The 16547-nt window shown below is 42.0% G+C and overlaps 1 protein-coding gene across 1 annotated transcript in view; it reads left to right on the top strand.

The window, feature by feature from the left end:
- The first annotated feature begins 13557 nt into the window (after window positions 1–13557).
- The window catches only part of slco5a1 (solute carrier organic anion transporter family member 5A1), a 114465-nt gene continuing 111475 nt past the window's right edge, over window positions 13558–16547 (top strand). Inside the window, exons 1-2 of the mRNA XM_071328785.1 lie at window positions 13558–13680; window positions 14205–15929. Coding sequence (XP_071184886.1) covers window positions 14915–15929 — 1015 coding nt within the window. The 5' untranslated portion in view covers window positions 13558–13680; window positions 14205–14914. The remainder of the gene's footprint in view (window positions 13681–14204; window positions 15930–16547) is intronic.

Raw genomic sequence — 16547 nt, 5'->3', positions numbered from 1 at the left:
AGATTATATTTAATGCCCTCTTTAATAACACAGAAATCATAATAGATTGTTTTATTTTGTGTGTGTAGCTAGTTGCTTGACAAAGTCCTAAAAAGTATGAAAAATGACGGTTGCTTCTACATTGATAAAAGTTTAATCATAAAGTTACTGGTCCCCTACCCCACATCCCTGGGTCGCTCCTCTTTTCAGTTCGCTGCAGCTAGCGACTGGAACGAGCTGCAAAAAACACTCAAACTGGACCGTTTTATCTCCATCTCTTCTTTCAAAGACTCAATCATGGACACGCTTACTGACAGTTGTGGCTGCTTCATGTGATGTATTGTTGTGTCTATCTTCTTGCTTTATGCTCTTGTCTGTGCCCAATAATGTTTGTACCATGTTTTGTGCTGCTACCATGTCGTGCTGCTGCCATGTTGTGTTGCTACCATGTTGTTGTCATGTTGTGCTGCTGCCATGTTGTGTTTTCATGTGTTGCTGCCATGCTATGTTGTCTTAGGTCTCTTTTTATATAGTGTTGTGGTGTCTCAGGTGGTGATGTGTGTTTTGTCCTATATTTTTTATTTTATTTTAAAGAGGAGGCCTTTTTACCTTTTGGTAGGCCGTCATTGTAAATAAGAATTTGTTCTTATCACCCTACCTCTCATTTAAATACACCAATGGTAACATGATATTCTCTTAACTAATTTAAATAAGTACCGCCTTGTAACCAGAAGGCGTGTTTACAGAGAGGTGTGATTTCTATAGCTAGATAGCTACTCTACTGGTGGCAGATTTTGACTGTAGGGTGTCAGCAAATATAATTAAAAGTTTACCCTATTCATCCATGGCAAAGATACTTATATATTTCCCCTTACATCTGTGTCTGGTGTTAGCTAGTTACTGGCAAGCTAGGTCTTCAGCCAGCATGGAACAAAAGAGGGGAAGGGTCATTCAAAACTCTGACGCAGTTGTCAAGTCAACACATCCGTCAGTGCTGCGTGACCCACATCACAACAGATATGCCAAACGGGAGATGTACATATGTTTAAAAGGAAATTGACATCCTTGATGCAATTTCAATGTTTAAGTCGCTTTGTGTATGACCAAATTCGCTTGAGAGGATTTTACTGCAACACTGCTTACTGCATCCAAGTTTCCTGACAGGCATTTCAAAGAGCTGTCAGTCAAGGCAAGCTTATGAATATAAGCTCCCCGCCCACTCAGCCTGTCTTTTCAAACTTCCTGGTAGTTAGCCATGAGAGAAAATGTACTTTTTCTAAAATGTTGATCATTTCTTTCTAAAACAAATATTATGGGTGATATTTTAGTCACTCAAAAGGATATTTTGCATGGGAATCAGAATGACTGTTAAGCATGACCTTTAAGAGAATGAAAGGGATTTAACAAGGCGACCATGGGCTAATTTGAATGGGCGCCAACAGCAGATTAGGATTTTTACATCTGTACCCCAGTGCGACCCACGACCACAGTGAAATGTCACAATGAGGGAGTACAAGTTCTTCCATAGATTCTTCCTCAAACGTTTCCGTAGACGCTTGTAATTCATAGAGTTTACATGCAATGCTTTTCTCGATGCCTTCCCAGTTAATACAATCTAACATGCTGTTGGGATCTTTAATACAACCTAACATGCTGTTGGGATCTTTATAGTCATTGTATTGGTATTCTGACCCTGGGTGCATATAAGATATCTAGACACTTCTCATCTTACTCACTTCTGTCTTTGGGTCGTCCTGTGCATCTCACAGGTTTGAATGCGTTTCTCTCGTCTGTAGTCTTTTGTGCTTTGGTATTCTCCTTTCTGCTCTTCTCCAGTTTCAACTGGTCCGCCATGTTCCTAGTCATGCACAGTGGCCAGTCTGTTGATCTGGAAGCTTCTGTCTGTGACCGGAGCTCTACACTCAGGGACGTATTAGAGGAGTCCAGTGTGCTTTAAATACACTGTCAACTTAATGTGAGTTAATCCATTTACCTGATGGTGTGGCAGGAAGGACATTTTGCTGCCAAACAAGAGGTCGGGAGTTCAAATCTCAGGAAGGCCTGAGTCCCAAATGTGCTCACAGCAGAGAATGGCTTTTGATTGTGAAGTATTTTTACATGTTTAATTATCATCAGAAATCTTCTATTCCTGGCATCCCGGCTTCCTTTAAGTTACTGTAAAATGTAGTGATGGGGAAACTAAGCTCCTTCAGCATTGATATGTTCCAGCCAGTTGTGTAGAAAATAGGTTCATTACTCAAGGCTTTGATCAACACAGTGTACACTAGTGGCACCTGCTGTTTAAATTAATTTAGAGCTGCCAAATTAATATAGATGACTGTCCCACACACTTTAGCGCTTGCGCAGAGTAGCCTTTTTATCTTCTACCGAAACCAATACCATACCAATCCGGTGGTTAAGTCCCAAATGGCACCCTATTCCCTATATAGTGCACTACTTATGACCAGGGCACGTAGGGTGCACTATTAGTGGATAGGGTGCAATTTGGGATGTAAACCTAGATACACATACAACCCTTAAAGACCTCCTTAGAGGAAAGCATGAGTTACATTCTCTAAAGGTTCATGTATTCATGAAGCCACAGAGCAGTTTGTATAGGTTTCTCTAAACAAGTCACTGGCCAATCAGAACATGCTACATTGCGAAATATGTGGTTGCTTCAAGTTGTATAGTCTTTTATGTTTTGCTTTGGAATCAACTCCAATTCCAATGTTAGTCCGTTATAGTTAGTTAAATGGCTTACAGAAACGAAATAACTAAATCTAGACTTAACTTTGCTAAATACGTTAGCTTGAACCCATTTGCAGTCTACATTGTTCTAAGTAATTGCATGACTTCAATAGCATTCACACTGATATAGGGGTTCTGCCTACTGTAAATTGCATTATGGCTGAGCATGGACATGCCACAAACATAGTCAATAAGCAAGATTCAATTAATTATTGACAAGGCCTGAAAATTGAACGAATAATTTGAATCAAATTCGAAACAAAACAACTTGTTCTAATTGGATTTGTCACACTTACATTCGCCGTAATTTCTCCCAGTGGGGCATATAATATTAAAACAACGCATACCATGGAGGGTTTTACGCACATCCAAACTTTTCACAGTAGCTGAACAAATATCCAATATAAATAGAAAGGGAGAATGTCCACTCACTGTTATACTGCCGCCAAATAGGCCTATGTTTTATGAACATAATCGGAACCATTTTACAGATCAGATCACATTCACACATCTCCAGAAGTTCCATTACAAGCGAGCCACGGACGTTGTCACCATAAAACCGCAGTTTGGTTGCAATAAAATTGAACGAAAAACAAGTCATTTCTACAGGTTACAGTTAACTTCTAAATACGAGGTACTCATCTCTCGTTTCATGATGGGCATGGACACGTAGCCTAAATTATGGAGGGGGTTTTACGCACGTCCAAAACGGGACCTAAATGCTTACAATAATGTGGGCTTGCCTACTGTCTAATGCATAGATAAAAAAGGAATGTCAGCTAATTGTTTTACTCCTCTCAAACTTTATATTTGAATAAAGCTATATTAATTAAGATTTATTTCTGAGCGGTCTCAGGAGCCAAACCCTTTAATGACAGTTTTGACAATGATTACATTAGGCAGACAAAAAAGCCTTCATTGAGAGGAGGGGAGACTATGCTTGGTTTTTAATCAAATAAAACAAAATGCGGAAAACACATTCGTTTTTTATGTTTCTAAATACAACGTATACAGGCACCAAAAGCACATTGGGCTACTATTGTTCTATGCGCAGCGTGCGTCACGGGTTGATAGGCTGCATTTCCGCCGTCAAAATACATGCCATAACCAACTGCTTTGCCTCTAAAACCAGCTTTTGGTTGGTCTTAAATATCTCCTTCGGCGCTGCCTGAAATTAGGATTTTGGATCGTGTTTTTAAGGACACACCTCAAATATTTTCACCCGCCCATCTGAGCGCAAACGAGCTGATGTAAGACAGGTAAATTGGTGAACGTGGCGTTAGTACTGGAAAATGCCAGTGAGCCAGATTATACATGTTGAAAATGCAAACTAACGTGCGTTTGTCACTAGCACCGCCTTAACGCCAGCCGAAAATAGAGCCCCTGATCACATATGGAGCCAAGATATCTACTGTTTTAGATCTAAGGTTCAACAAGAATTTCTGAATGTTTTCTTCAATAGACAATACCCAGTCAAATGTAATATCATGGATTAGAAGGCCTGAGGTGACTCACCTATTACTGTATTTGTTAGTGACAGAGATCTTGTATTCATCAATTTTCAAACCTGTGGCCTTGACCAAGTGAGATTCTAAGTGAGTATGTTATCATTAAACAAAATCGCTAAGCAGTGTACTTCAAAGTCGAAGCACTGTGCCGATGCTTGTATCACTTTATCAGAAACACTTGATCAATGACGTCTGAAGCTTCGTTTCGTCGAACAACCACCTGATTATTTTGGCATTGGTTTGGTAGAAGACAAAAAGGCTATGCTGTGCACGAGCTATGGAGTGTGGGACGTCATCTATAATAATTTAGCTACCCTAAATTATTTTGACCAGCAGGTGCCACTAGTGTACACTGTATTGATCAAAGCCTTGAGTAATGAACCTATTTTTGACACGTCACGCCCTGACAGTAGATTGCTTTTTTATGTTTCTATTTTTAGTTTGGTCAGGGTGTGATGTGGGTGGGTATTCTATGTTGTAGGTCTAGGTTTTCTATTTCTATGTGTTTGGCCTGGTATGGTTCTCAATCAGAGGCAGCTGTCTATTGTTGTCTCTGATTGAGAGCCATACTTAGGTAGCCTGTTTTCCCACTTTTGTCTGTGGATGGTTATTTTCTGTTTAGTGTTTTTCGTCACCTTGCAGGACTGTTCGTTTGTCGTTTTTGTTGTTTTGTTCAGTGTTCAGTTGTTTATTAAAATAATGAACACTTACCACGCTGCACCTTGGTCCTCCTCTCCTTCTCCCGACCACGTTCGTTACAACACAATTGGCTGGAAACTTCAATGCCTCGGGAAACTTTGTTTCCCCATCACCAGTTTTACCCTAATACCGTGTCCTGAAACACATGGTTTACAGGCCACATCAGGCATACAAATCACATTATGCTGGTTTGCAACGTGATGTGTAATTCCTATTGGATTCCAGCCAAAGTGGGGATATCCAACATTCTGACATTTTATTCCACCGCAACCTACATTCAGAATGACTGTCGGGTTGGGAAGACAAAGATAGGAGACTACCTAAACCATCCAAACTGGAACAAACATTTCAGTAATGGGTTCAATAAGTCCAAGTAATTGATTGGATTAGTTTGATCTATTATTCACCTTGTAATAAAGCTAAAGTCACTAAGGCCTTACAGTAATCTAGATCATATCTGTCTGAACGGAAGGGTTTTGACGTCATCAATGGATTGGGACATCCAGAGTGTATAAGCCCAGAGTCCGTAACAGTGGGTGAACTGCTGGCCTGTGTGTGTGGGATTGATAAAACCAACCAGGAGAGGACAGAGCCCTCTGTTTAGGTTGGCAATACTGTACGTTAACAGTCAATTATAATACATTCTCCTACACAAAGATACATTTAATTTAAGTTCCACTTTAATTGTCAATTGCCTGTGATTGCACCTCGATTTGTAAAATTTGTCATCTGATTTCAGGACTAACAACACTTTGTGTATCTTGCTTTTAGCTGAGTTACTCAAAGTTATTGTATTGGATAAGAGAACCATCTTTAAATCATGAGATTTTTATTGAGCTTTAAAAAAGCATAACTTTGCCTCCTCTACTATTAGTGTGAACAGGGCTCTGTTGGCCCCTAAAGATGGCCGCCAGGGGCTTTGGTTGCAATCACTAGATGTTGCCAATCACAGCCCAGGAACTTGAAATCTTTGTGATCTCTAACGATGCCCTTGGTTAAGCACTCTGTATAGCAGCTGTCCCTTGCCACCAGAGACTAAAGCTATGGCTGACCTTCACACAAGCACGCATACACATATACACACACACACACTAAATACTTCCTCTAATAGCAACCTTAGTATTTCCCTAAAAACAACCTTACTAACGTTAGCCACCTAGCCATCTAGGTAACGTTAGCCACAACAAATTGGAATTCGTAACATATCGTAAATATTGCAAATTCGTAACATATTGTATGAATTGCAATTCTTTACATATCATACGAAATGGATGATGGACATCCACAGGAGAGGAGGATTTACATTTACTATGTTACTTCTACCCCTGAGTCCAGGTTGCTGAGCAAGGTAGCTTACTTCTCTCCTCAAACAGGCTTATATTAGTATTAAAAAATTGCTGAACATTAGTGACCAAACTGTTGCTATTCCTTGGACTCTCATTGTTTTAGGCTACTCAATCAAGAGCTGTAAGAGGAATAGAGAGAGAGAGGAGGAAAGAGAGCGAGGAGGGAATAGAAAGTAGGGAAGGGAGAGAGGCCAGTGGAGATGCCAGTGGAGTTTAGTGAATTGTGCAATAAGGAAACCGTGAAGAAAGAGATATGTTTAAATGATAAACTAATACATAGGTCTATATTAATACATTTGTATGCTAGCCTGTATATAAGGCTATATATTATGCTACTACAGTGAATCATGCTGACCACATGTGCTATGCTACAGACAGAGACAAAGAAAAATATCTGCTGGAGATTACCCTTATCAATAAGTGGCTACACAGATTTAGTCACTCATTCCGATCTGATCTTGTTCCATGCTGCTCTGAACTTGCTAGTCATGGCTGTATCGGAGGGATGGATGCCTTTCCACAATGTTATTAATTTATTTCCTGGGACAACGTGGTGTAGGTGGCCGTTTCCTCCTCTTTCCTTTCTCTTTCTTCCCTCTCCTCCCTCCTTCTCCTCTCCTCCTTCCTGTGATCCCTCGCTCCCAGTCATGGTTGGCTAATGGTTAACCAGCATAGCCATCGTCTCCTCCTTTCTTCTCCCTCCTCCTCCTCTTCTCCATCCTCCTCCCTCCTCTCCTTCTTCCTGTGGTCCCTCCCTCCCAGTTGGCTAATGATTAACCAGTCCAGCCGGTTTGGGGATGGATGGATGCTATCTGAAATTAGACACTGCAAATTGTTACACACAATGCAAAGCAATTAATAACAACATTGCAGAAAGAGATGGTCCTCTAGTCTATCCAGCAGGAATGTAGCCTGGCGGAATCAGCTTGGTCTTGATAGCTCACCTTCTGTTTCACAAAACAACGTGAGTGCAGCGGTCAGTCTGCATTACCAGGCTAGGATAAATGTATTCTACTTTCTCAAAGGTAGTGCATAATGTAGGGAATAGGGAACCATTTGGGATGCAGAACATAAATTGCAGACATAAAATGGGAGAGGCCTTGTCATTCTATTCTGCATGAGATTCTCTCTATATCCCATATTTCAATCTGCAGTATAGTGAAACCTGACAACCACACACTAGACTAGCTCCTCAATAGAACTGCACCCAAAATGGCACCATATTCCCGATATAGTGCACTACCTTTGACCATAAAGCTCTGGTGAAAAGGAGTGTACTATATAGGGAATAGGGTGCCATTTGGTACACATCTTAGGACCCATTCAGGCAGCCTTCCTGAACACTGATTGACTCCCAAAACTCAATAAGAGGATCAATAAGGACCATCATCGCCCATCGACAGACAGGCAGGCCTTCTCCATGGAAAACACAGACACACACCATCATGGAACGCCTATGGCAGCATCCCAAACGGCAACCTATATACAGTAACGTTGGGGAATGTGGTGCCATTTGGGACAAATCTCTTTCATCACTGAACAATGGTCTTCTATCTCTGTCTCAGCCCACAGCCTGCTAATCAATACACACTGACAGAGAAGGAGCAGAGGAGATGAAACCTCAAGGCTTTATAAACAGGGATAGAGAGGAGGGAACTAGGAAATGTAAGCTAGCCTAGGGATTAGGGTTAGGGGTTAAGGTTAAGGTTAGGAGTTAGGGGTTAAGGTTAGGGGAAAGGTAAGCTAACATGCTAAGTATTTAAAGTAGCTAAAAAAGTAGTAGTAAGTAGTTGTAAACTTCCTAATTAGCTAAAATGCTGAAGATGTCCGTGATGTGATTCGAACATGCAACCATGCCACAGGGGCACGTGCCCCTTCAGATTTCTCCTGTTAAAATTTTTTGAACAATTGTTGTTGTTGTTGTTTCTCTTTAATACTACTAGCCACCTAGCAATTTTATGAAGTAGGCTTTAGCTAGCCCAGATAGATTCCCAATCGTCCAACCTCATAACTAGCTACCAAGAAGCCATTTCAGGCTATCAAGATAGAGTAGCTAGCTTGTCTAACTACAGGTAACTGGCAAAATAAAGGAAACAAAGTGTTTTAATAGGGCGTTGGGCCACCACAAGCCAGAACAGCTTCAATGCACCTTGGCATAGATTCTACAAGTGTCTGGAACTCTATTGGAAGGATGCGATACAATTCTTCCACAATTCTTCAAATTCTTCTTCTTTTTGTTGGTGGTGGTGGAAAACATTTTGTTTGGCGACAATCCAGATTCTCCCATAAGTCTTCAATTTGGTTGAGGTCTGGTGACTGATGTCATGGCATATGGCTTACATCGTTTTCATGCTTATCAAACCATTCAGTGATCGCTCATGCCCTGTGGACGGGGGCATTGTCATTTATTTGTTTATTTTTTTTCACCTTTATTTTACCAGGTAGCCTAGTTGAGAACAAGTTCTCATTTACAACTGCGACCTGGCCAAGATAAATCAAAGCAGTGCGACACAAACAACAACACAGAGTTACACATGGAATAAACAAACATACAGTCAATAACACAATAGAAAAAAAGTCTATATACAGTGTGTGCAAATGAGGTAGGATAAGGGAGGTAAGGCAATAAATAGGCCATAGTGGTGAAATAATTACAATATAGCAATTGAAAACTAGAGTGATAGATCTGCAGATGATGAGTGTGCAAGTAGAGATACTGGGGTGCAAAGGAGCAAAATAAATAAAATAAATAACAGTATGGGGACGAGGTAGTTGGATGGGCAATTTACAGATGGGCTGTTTACAGATGGGCTATGTACAGGTGCAGTGATCTGTGAGCTGCTCTGACAGCTGGTGCTTGAAGTTAGTGAGGGAGATATGAGTCTCCAGCTTCAGAGATTTTTGCAGTTCGTTCCAGTCATTAGCAGCAGAGAACTGGAAGGAAAGGCAGCCAAAGGAGGAATTGGCTTTGGGGGTGACCAATGAAATATACCTGCTGGAGCGCGTGCTACGGGTGGGTGCTGCTATGGTGACAGGTGAGCTGAGATAAGGCGGGGCTTTACCTAGCAAAGACTTATACATGACCTGGACGAATATGAAGCGAGGGCCAGCCAACGAGAGCATACAGGTCGCAGTGGTGGGTAGTATATGGGGCTTTGGTGACAAAACGGATGGCATTGTGATAGACTGCATCCAATTTACTGAGTAAAGTGTTGGAGGCTATTTTGTAAATAACATCGCCAAAGTCAAGGATCGGTAGGATAGTCAGTTTTACTAGGATATGTTTGGCAGCATGAGTGAAGGATGCTTTGTTGCGAAATAGGAAGCTGATTCTAGATGTCATTTTGGATTGGAGATGCTTAATGTGAGTCTGGAAGGAGAGTTTACAGTCTAACCAGACACTTAGGTATTTGTAGTTGTCCACATATTCTAGGTCAGAACCATCCAGAGTAGTGATGCTGGACGGGCGGACAGGTGTGGGCAGCGATCGGTTGAAGAGCATGCATTTAGTTTTGCTTGCTCGTCTGGAGGTTAGTTAACACGGTGTCCAAAGAAGGGCCAGAAGTATACAGAATGGTGTCGTCTGCGTAGAGGTGGATCAGAGAATCATCAGCAGCAAGAGCGACATCATTGATGTATACAGAGAAAAGAGTCGGCCCGAGAATTGAACCCTGTGGCACCCCCATAGAGACTGCCAGAGGTCTAGACAACAGGCCCTCTGATTTGGCACACTGAACTCTGTCTGAGAAGTAGTTGGTGAACCAGACGAGGCAGTCATTTGAGAAACCAAGGCGAAACCAAGGCGGTTGAGTCTGCCAATAAGAATGTGGTGATTGACAGAGTCGAAAGCCTTGGCCAGGTCGATGAATACAGCTGCACAGTATTGTCTCTTATCCATGTCGGTTATGATATCGTTTAGGACCTTGAGCGTGGCTGAGGTGCACCCATGACCAGCTCGGAAACCAGATTGCATAACGGAGAAGGTACGGTGGGATTCGAAATGGTCGGCGATCTTTTTGTTAACTTGTCTTTCGAAGACCTTAGAAATAATGGCCTGCCCAGCATTTTATACATGACCCTAAGCATGATTGGATGTTAATTTCTTAATTAACTCGGGAACCATGTTTGGAAGCACCTGCTTTCAATATACTTTGTATCCCTCATTTACTCGTGTTTCCATTATTTTGGCAGTTACCTGTATCTTAGCTGTCATTCCTGCTGGCAAGGTTGGTAGACTTTAGAAAAGCAAGCAAAAACTAAGTGTATTGAATAAGACTCACATTCCTTTAAATCTTTTACCTAGATTTTAGCAGAGATGCAGAAAAGCACATTTAGTTTCTTTAAAAAAAGAACCACCAGTCAGGAGGATAAAGACAGCTCAAGAGGTCCAAATCAAATCAAATACTATTTGTCACATGCGATGAATATAGAAGACGAGAGAGGACGAGGAGACGGCTATGATGGTTAACCATTAGCCAACCGTGACTGGGAGCGAGTGACCACAGGAAGGAGGAGAGGAGGGAGGAGAGAGGAGGAGACGGCTATGCTGGTTAGCCATTAGCCAACCATGACTAATGGTTATCTTAGCTGTCATTCCTGCTGGCAAGGTTGGTAGACTTTAGCAAAGCAAGCAGGCAATAACTAAGTGTACTGAATAAGACTCACATTCCTTTAAATCTTTTACCTAGATTTTAGCAGAGATGCAGAGAAGCATATTTAGTTTCTTTAAAAAAAAGAACCACCAGTCAGGAGGATAAAGACAGCTCAAGAGGTCCAAATCAAATTTGATTTGTAACATGCGCCAAATACAACATCTAACCTTACATTGAAAAGCTTACTTACAAGCCCGTAACCAACAATGGAGTTTTAAGAAAATATGTTTAAAAAAAGTAGGCGATAAGAAAAACAAGTAATTAAAAAGCAGCAGTAAATAACAACAGCGGGGCTATATACAGGGGGTACAGGTACAGAGTCAATGTGCCCGGGCACCAGTGTCGAGGTAATTGAGGTAATATGTACATGCACAGTTGAAGTCGGAAGTTTACATACACCTTAGCCAAATACATTTAAATTCAGTTTTTCACAATTCCTGACATTTAATCCTAGTAAAATCCCAGTCAGTTAGGATCACCACTTAATTTTAAGAATGTGAAATGTCAGAATAATAGTAGAGAGAATGATTAATTTCAGTTTTTATTTCTTTCATCACATTCCCAGTAGGTCAGAAGTTTACATACACTCAATTAGTATTTGGTAGCATTGCCTTTCAATTGTTTAACTTGGGTCAAACGTTCTGAGTAGCCTTCTACAAGCTTCCTAGTTGGGTGAATTTTGGCCCATTCCTCCTGACAGAGCTGGTGTAACTGAGCGGGTTTGTAGGCCTCCGTGCTCGCACACGCTATTTCAGTTCTGCCCACAAATTTTCTATAGGATTTAGGTCAGGGCTTTGTGATGGCCACTCCAATACCATGACTTTGTCCTTAAGCCATTTTGCCACAATTTAGGAATTATGCTTGGTGTCATTGTCCATTTGGAAGACCCATTTGCGACCAGTCTGGCTCTTTTATAGCGGTTTTGGAGCAGTGGCTTCTTTCTTGCTGAGCGGCCTTTCAGGTTATGTCGATATAGGACTTGTTTTATTGTGGATATAGATACTTTTGTGCCCGTTTCCTCCAGCATCTTCACAAGGTCCTTTGCTGTTGTTCTGGGATTGATTTGCATTTTTCGCACCAAAGTACGTTAATCTCTAGGAGAAAAAACGTGTCTCCTTCCTGAGCGGTATGACAGCTGCGTGGTCCTATGGTGTTTATACTTGCGTACTATTGTTTGTACAGATTGGCGTTTGGAAATTGCTCCCAAGGATGAACCAGACTTGTGGAGGTCTAAAGAAAATATTCTGAGGTCTTGGATGATTTCCTTTGATTTTCCCATGATGTCAAGCAAAGAGGCACTGAGTTTGAAGGTAGGCCTTGAAATACATCCACAGCTACACCTCCAATTGACTCAAATGATGTCAAATAGCCTATCAGAAGCTTCTAAAAGCCATGACATCATTTTCTGGAATTTTCCAAGATGTTTAAAGGCACAGTCAATTTAGTGTATGTAAACTTCTGACCCACTGGAATTGTGATACAGTGAATTATAAGTGAAGTAATCTGCCTGTAAACAATTTTTGGAAAAATGACTTGTGTCATGCACAAAGTAGATGTCCTAACTGACTTGCCAAAACTATAGTTTGTTAATAAGAAATTTGTGGAGTGATTGAAAAACTAGTTTTAATGACTCCAATCTAAGTGTATGTAAACCTCCGACTTCAACTGTAGGTAGAGTTATTAAAGTGACTATGCATAGATAATAACAGAGATGCTTGGATATGCAAGCCCCTCTCCGGACCACCCCCCCAGCCATCCTCACATACTTTGTGCCCCCTCAGATGTCTGGTGTGCATGACACCCCTGATTATAGTAGGTGTACTGTAATATGACATACAGAATTGTACTTGCCACAGAGCTGCCTTTAAGATACTGTCAAATTCATGGCAAATCTTTACAGGGTTTTTAACAGAGTACCACTGCTCTAGGTTATTTGAAGGTGGGGGCTAATAGTTATATTAATGCTTTATTTACAGTTTATTCACATAGCTCCAATGTGTTTACCTATGTAGGCTAATTAATAACAAAGCTAATACGATATTGAATAAAACATAGGCTATTTAAATACGTTTCCCTTATAGAGAACATTATGCTAGAAAACATACTTGATTTATATGGAGAAAACTACAGCAGCAAACAACAAACGCAAGGCTTTACAATTAATTCACATACATTGAGTTTACAAGCTGCATTTGAATTGAAAGTATTCCTTACTTTTAATTCAAATGCCATGCAGCTTCTGGATAAGTGGCTGCATGCAGTAAGGGGTTCTTTCAAGAATAGAGGCGATTGTGCAAATAGCCAATTCATTCCCGCAGTCAATCCCCGGTGGGGTCAACGAGGGTCCCAGCTGTCGATTGCAACGCTGTGTTCTGAATGAGCTGAGCGGCTGACCAATAATTTTGGAACTTTGTGTCTCACAGTCCACATAATCGATTACATTTATAGCGAAACATACACCATATTTTCTGACGCTCCGTGTGTCGTTTTCACGACAATCAGAGTAGGCTAGAGCAGACAATCACCACTTGTTTCTCATGTTTGGAGAGAACGTAAGGGAAATTAAGGGAGAGCATGGCGATGGAAGGACTACAAATCCCGGTCGCTTGTGTGAAAAATAATTCGCCCCTTCACATTAGACTATTCCCCCACACCATCCACAATCTCATTCACTGAGTGGCAGCGTCGGAGACAACAGCCTACTTCCGTCTCTGGGTCCTGCGCGAGGTTTCGAGCCTCAATACGGTAAACGATGGCATCTTACGGTCGCTTTTCTCTTTACATTGTCTGGAAGTTTGGTGTCAACATAATAGTTAGGTTCAAGAACGGTTACAGTTGTATGTCGGGATAGTTACATGAATCATGTAGCCTATATTTTCTGAAAGGGTAACCAGTGGTGTTTTTCATTGTTCTCTGAATTCATCGCTTGACAGAACGGGAGATTTGCTATGGCAGGTTTTACTTTCGGCTCAATTATGTTGATTTATTTTGTAAGAAATTACTGTTTCTTGTTGACCGTTATTCATCGAATATGTAACCTATATCGTATGACTTGTTTGTAAAATGACACAATGTTGCCAGTAGGATATAGGAAAGACGAACCACGATGGATATGTAACAAATGTAACAACCTTGTATACATTGAGAATAGCCTATTTGTCAATCAATCAAATGTATTTATAAAGCCCTTCTTACATCAGCTGATGTCACAAAGTGCTGTCAGGTGAATGCTTTTGTGATAAATTGTCTCCACTGTCATTTCTCTGTAGGATTCTGCTCAGCTGTTTGAGAGTGAAACAAGCTTCCTACGAGGACTTCATGCAGTGACAACGAAACAAAGAGCTATCAAATCACCACTGACCAGAAAAACAGGATTGAAAAAAAAAAAAAACTATACAAAGGACCTATTATCGTCTCCAAATCCAAACATCTCAGATAGCTTACATAGTTCCCTTAGTGTTTTGCTTGCGTGTTGCCTGTCAACAGAATTACTCCATAGAAATAACGGTCGGTCTGGCTCGCTGGAATCACACAGTTGAAAAACGTTTTGTTTTTCTATCCAACCCAGATAGCGCTGTCTGTATTGGTTAGTTGTTTGTGAGATATTTGTATTTATTTATTGTAGCCCAAGTGAGGAGCATACATAGTATGTTTGTGATAAAAGCAAAGCAGCATTGCTCTGCTAAGTGCAAACAGCAATGCAGCTGAATCATGTCCATTGCTAGAGAGTCCCACCGGCACCAACACATGTCTCCATATCTACTGTCAGGGCAGTGTACTTTCTACTGCTGTCTGCCCAAAAGTAGTAGTAGTCACACTAGTACTGTGTGCTAATGTGGCTCTAGCTATCCACTCTGAGACACTAGCCACCAGAAAGAGTAGTTGCTGCCAGAGCAACAGCTAATGGGGATCCAAATAAGCTAAACTGAGATACAGTGATACTCAAGCCTTAGTTATCTTCAGTAGCCCAACAAACACAATGATGTTATCAGACAACGACGAGATGGGCTCCGACCTATCAGATTCCCTGGAGGTCCGTGAGGTCCTACAGTTCCAGAACCAGTATCAGTACATGACCCATGATACAGGGAGCTGCTTCAAGTCCAAGAGTCTCCCCATCCTGAATGGGCCCTGTCTGTCAGGCTGTGATGAGCCTCTGCTGGGGGAACCACGTCTGGTCCAAACCACCCAAACCTCCATGGCCACAGCAGCCACCGAGCACCACAGCAGCCAGCTCCAGCTCCAGCTCCATCCCCAAACCCCCACTGACCCTGACTCTAGCCAGGCAGAGTCTCCCTCCTCTCTGACAGACTTCACGCTCCAGTCCCCCTCGGCCTCCAGCCTGGTGGGGCTGAGAAGCTCCATGGCCACTGGGGCCAGGGATAAGAAACTAGGCTTCTCTTTAACCCGCTTCCTCCGTATCCCCGCCAGGAAGTATGTGCAAGCCATCCTGGCCGACTCGCGCTGCTTCCTGTTCTGCATGTGCTACCTGACGTTCATCCAGTCGCTGATGGTATCGGGCTACCTGAGTAGCGTCATCACCACCATCGAGAAGCGTTACAGCCTCCGCAGCTCCGAGTCCGGCCTTCTTGTCAGCTGCTTTGACATCGGCTCTCTCTTCGTCGTCGTCTTCATCTCCTACTTTGGGGGCAGGGGTCAGAGGCCGCGTTGGCTGGCGGTAGGAGGGGTGTTCATAGCCGTAGGGGCGGCTCTGTTCTCCTTGCCACACTTCATCTCACCACCCTACCAGATCCAGGAGCTCAACTCATCCACGGGCCACGAGGGTCTGTGCCAGAGCGGGAACGGCAGCGGGCGGGATGCCTTGGACGTGGCGTCGTGCCCCCGAGACCAGGAGGGTAACGAACACAACCTGTACGTGGCGCTATTTATCTGTGCACAGATCCTGGTGGGTATGGGGTCGACGCCCATCTATACCCTGGGACCCACCTACCTGGACGACAACGTCAAGAAGGAGAATGCCTCCCTCTACCTCGGTAAGACGCCTTTGATTAATCGTTATATATCTGTTATAACAACCTCATTTCTACCAAGCTGAGGTGAGAAAGTTTTACTGGCGCCCTTTGCTGAGTAAACTGGGCTACTGACTGTTTCAGGTGTTATCAAACGTTTGTATTAGTATTGCATACAATACAGTATATATATCCCTGGAAAGTGGAATTCGCGGATCATGAGGTTCACGGCAAGTTCTGATAGTGCTGTCATATGTTCTCATCAGAGTTGGGGTCAATTCCAATTTAATTAGAAATTCTTGAATTCACTCATGAAGTGGAGAATTTATGTTTACATTAACATTGACATTTGAGTCATTTAGCAGACACCCTTATCCAGAGTGACTTAGTTAGTGCATTCGTCTTAAGAATGCTAGGTTGGGAGAACCATATCACAGTCGTAATATGTACATTTTTCCTCAATAAAGTAGCTATCAGCAAAGTTAGAGCTAGTTAGCGGGAAGAAAAGTAAAGTGCAAGTGTTAGTTCACAAAATACTTTTTTGGGGGAGGGGGTGCAGTGGAATTATTTAAGGTCGAATTAAAAAATCGAATTTCAACAATCTTCAGGTTATGGGATTGGAATTGAATTGGAATTCAAGTT

Source organism: Salvelinus alpinus, chromosome 10 (assembly GCF_045679555.1).
Source record: "Salvelinus alpinus chromosome 10, SLU_Salpinus.1, whole genome shotgun sequence".
Lineage (NCBI taxonomy): Eukaryota > Metazoa > Chordata > Actinopteri > Salmoniformes > Salmonidae > Salvelinus > Salvelinus alpinus.
Note: the sequence above shows the minus strand (reverse complement) of the source record. Positions and strands in the feature narration are given on the sequence as shown.